Source organism: Cervus canadensis, chromosome X (assembly GCF_019320065.1).
Source record: "Cervus canadensis isolate Bull #8, Minnesota chromosome X, ASM1932006v1, whole genome shotgun sequence".
Classification (NCBI taxonomy): Eukaryota; Metazoa; Chordata; class Mammalia; order Artiodactyla; family Cervidae; genus Cervus; species Cervus canadensis.
The window spans coordinates 65,820,603-65,824,659 of record NC_057419.1 but is presented as its reverse complement, the minus strand read 5'-3'; the positions used below and the strand labels follow the sequence as shown (position 1 = coordinate 65,824,659).

At 38.5% G+C, this 4,057-nt stretch overlaps 1 protein-coding gene across 1 annotated transcript; it reads left to right on the top strand.

The window, feature by feature from the left end:
- Positions 1-3,574, top strand: LOC122435869 (E3 ubiquitin-protein ligase RLIM-like). Its single transcript, XM_043459963.1, has 2 exons — positions 1-244; positions 1,920-3,574. The coding sequence occupies exons 1-2, from the start codon at positions 1-3 to the stop codon at positions 3,572-3,574; spliced, it is 1,899 nt and encodes a 632-aa protein (XP_043315898.1).
- The last annotated feature ends 483 nt before the right edge of the window (positions 3,575-4,057 follow it).

Below are 4,057 nucleotides of genomic sequence, written 5' to 3'. Positions count from 1 at the left end.
ATGGAAAGCTCAGATTCCGTCGATGAAGAAGACAGCGTTTCGGTCCGACGCAGAAGTCAGATAGACCAATTGGCTCGAGAAGGTGATTACTACAGATTCGTAAGTGATCTGAGTGAAGAAAATTACATACTTATGAAGGACAACAATTTGCTCGGCCCCCTAGGTGAAAGTACAGAAGAAGAGTTGCTGAGGAGACTTCAATTAATAAAAGAAAACCCACCACAAAACTCAGATGAAAATACAGGTATATTTCTCTTTGGGGGGAATAGGATGGGATGAAAAAGGAACTTCACATTATTACATAATCACTTCATAAGAGTAAATAGTAAACATACAGAAGTGACATAAATTATTTGGTAAGGAACTTCTCATAAAAAAAGAACTGACATTTACTTGATTTGCCGTGAGAACGCCAGAGTAAGTTTTTCGTGTTTTCCTGATTCACATTTGGATTGCTTTAATTGGGAAACAGTGTGAAGTAGACTATTGGTTTTTGTTTGGTTTTTGGTTTTGTACCTCAATGGAAAGTTTCTCCTGGTCCTGAATTGTTTTCTCTATCGATTAAACTGAAAGTCACTCAGTCGTGTCCAGACTCTTTGCAACACCATGGACTGTAGAGTCCATGGAATTTTCCAGGCCAGAATACTGGAGTGGAAGGGATCTTCCCAACCCAGGGATGGAATCCAGGTCTCCCACTTTCCAGGTGGATTCTTTATCAGCTGAGCCACAAGGGAAGCCCAAGAATACGGGAGTGGGTAGCCTATCCCTTCTCCAGCGTGGATCTTCCCGAATCGAACGAGGGTCTGCTGCACTGCAGGCAGATTCTTTACCAACTGAGTTATGAGGGAAGCCCTCTCTATCCATATACATGTGTTTAAAAAAAAAAAGCAAAAAGAAATATTTTATATTCTAACCAAGTAGTTCTCAACTGGAGAAAGTTTTGCTCTCCCCCACCCCAAGGGACATTTGACAATAGCTGGAGATATTTTTGGTTTTCACAGAGGGAGGCATGGGTGTTACTAGATCTAGTGGGCAGAGGCCAGAGATGCTGCCAAATATGACACAACACACAGGGTAGCTCCCCAAAATAAGAATTGCCCAGTTCCAAAATGTAAATAGTTCTAAGGCTGAGAAACCCTGCTGGAACCTCAGATCTGATGCCTTCTCTCCCAGTGTGAAATAGAGGATTTTACTATCTAATGAAGAGGATACTATAACACTTTGGTTCTTGAATATGGTCTTTTATGGGCCATGCTAGGTTCAGTCTATTCATTTGATCTGACTTTCAGCTTAATGCCAGTTAAAAACCTTGGTAATATTAAGAAGTATTCAAAATTCAAATACTTTTAAGCCTATAATCTTTGTTTATATTTGGGCAATAATCTTATATTGTAAAACAACTTATACATTATCAAAAGCATATAAGAGCCTAGGAGTAGAGATGTTGGAGACGAATGAGAATTAGACAATAACATCAATTGAATTAAAATACTAGCACTGTACCTTAACTGGTGTTAACCTTGTAGAATTGCTTTGGTGTATTGCCAGTGGACTGAAAAAAAAAAATGTTGTTTCTTGACATGCCTCCCACACTGGTATACAGGGCTGTGTATATGAAGAAATATTGAAAAACAGACTTCCTTCAGATACCCTTTGTAAAAACTCTCTAAATTTATCTAGGATTAGTGTACTCTTTTTCAGATGGAATTTAAACTTCCCTGCCTTTACTTATAAATCTAGATAATAAAGCTTTTAAAGTATTAACTCTGTAAATGTGAAATTAGTTGGAAACATCTGAGTGTTTAAGTTCTCATTTTTGTTTGCTTTTTAAACAAAGTTTCAGAGTGCTATTATATGATGGTTCCAATTTTGGTAGTTCTTTTATATTCCCTCCCCTCCCTTTTTTTTTTAATTAACAGATAGAGGAGATGCTTCAGATGATGTGTCTAGTGATGACCCTCTACTAGACTGGCTTACCACTTTCGGACAAACTGAAAATGTGACAAGTGAACAAAAAGAAAATCAGTCTTGGAAAGAAGAGAGCCAAATTAGTGCTAATAGTGATGAGCTCAGATTTGGCTTAGGAAGAAATCTTGACCCTGATGATGAGAACTCAAATCCAGAGAATGAATGTGTAGCATCTGCAAAACTTCCCAGAATAGAAGATATGGAAGACAGCGAAAGGCAAGTGGAACGTCCACAATCTGAGTCACTATTTATAAGACCATCTACACCAGAACAAGATACGACAGAAACATTAATGGAATTCCCACCGACGAGAAGTCAGAGAAGACTAAGAAGTAGGAGCCCAGTCTATCGCAGAACCAGAGCAAGGACTGACAGTTGGTCACCTCCACATTCACGGTGGGAAATTTTTCAAAGAATTAATGAAGATATACCATCTCAGACTTCTAAGCAACCTCTCATAAGTGAGAATGAGAGATTTTCTAGAACTGGGCATGAAGAAACTTTGAGACAGCAAATACCTGGACATGAGTTGCAGAGTAGCGATCTTATTGAAACTTCTAAAACTAGGAATGCTGTTCATGAAGAATGTTATTCAGACACAACGTGCAGTAGTGAATCTTGGGAAGTGATGGAAACAAATCTAACCACTCCCTTCAATCTTAAAGTAGGACGAGTTCATTATCAAGCATGTTCTCAGAGAGACAGCAGAGTTAGTAGAACTCAGTTAATATCTGACTCACCAAACAACACTATCACTTCAGAAAGTGAGCAAGAAGAACTGAAGCCTGTGTTTTCACATTCTGACGAGGCCAATGAGAGTGCTTATGTCAATACAATCGGAAATCCTGCTCATAGAAATTTAAATACTAGCTTAAGTGATACAACATCTGTTCCAACTCAGAGTACATTATGGCCGACAATGACAGGATTTAGTTACTCAAGTAATCTTATGGACAGTGACAGTAATTTAGAGCATAGTGTCTCACCTCCAAGTGAATACATAGAAAGGGGAGAGTCACCAAATGAAAGACATGGACCCAGTGGTAGTGATAGTCGACCTGGTTCTGCTTCAAATGCTAGACATGATCCTGATTCAAGTTTAATAGTGATATCAGATTCAAGCCCCTATTTGATTTCCAGCTCTGCATCCAGTCCTATCTTAATTTCTAGCTCAAATGATGAAGATTCAGAAACTAGCTCTCTGATCTTGGTAGAGAATGAAGAAAGAATCTTATCAACAGGCTTATCAGAGACCAGGCAAGAAGGTGGACGAATGACCCCAATAATATTTGATGATAGTGACTCTTGGCCCTCCCTTAATCTGGATCAGTTTTTCCTCCTAAATGAAGATGACCCGTATGAACTTACAGGACTTACCAAAGCACAGATTGACAACTTGGCTTTAAGATCTTTTGGAGAGAATGAAGAATTTAAAGCCTGTAGCATTTGTATCACAGAGTACACCGAAGGCAACATACTACGCATCCTACCTTGCTCCCATGAATTTCATGATCACTGCATTGATCACTGGCTGGCTGAGCACATAACCTGTCCGATTTGTCGTGGGCCAGTAGTGGATCCCTCTGAGGCAGATAATTCCATGTGAGATCTGAATTGTCAGATATGTAAATTGTTACAGTTTGGACAACAGTCAGCTGCCTCATGTTCACTTTTAGAGTTATCTATGTTAAAATATAACAATCTGAATCTATATGTAACAATCGGAACTGAATTACTTGTTCCTGAAGAAATTATTGGGCTTTCCCCAATTTATGTTTGATAACGAAAGGAAATATTAAAAAGTCAAATAGTGTTGTTCTGACAATAAAAATGAGTTACACACCATAGCAGTGCACTGAATTTCGATAGAAATGTAGTATGTGCACTGGGTTGGGATACTCCTGATGCCATGAGAGAAATGTTCTAATATGATATAATCAATCCAGATAGATCCTAGTAGTATCTTCTAGTCATATAAATCCCAGATATCTCTTGGCCCTGTTCAATCCTGGTTGTGCATGCAAACAAACAGGAACCCAACTAAATAATTAAGAAGCAATTTAAGACTGCATTAGAGTCATTCACATAA

Bases quoted from the DNA above. Each gene is read 5' to 3' on its own strand.
- LOC122435869 (XM_043459963.1), top strand. From the start codon at position 1: ATGGAAAGCTCAGATTCCGTCGATGAAGAAGACAGCGTTTCGGTCCGA. The intron at 245-1,919 runs GTATATTTCTCT...TTTAATTAACAG, and splicing joins AAACTCAGATGAAAATACAG to ATAGAGGAGATGCTTCAGAT.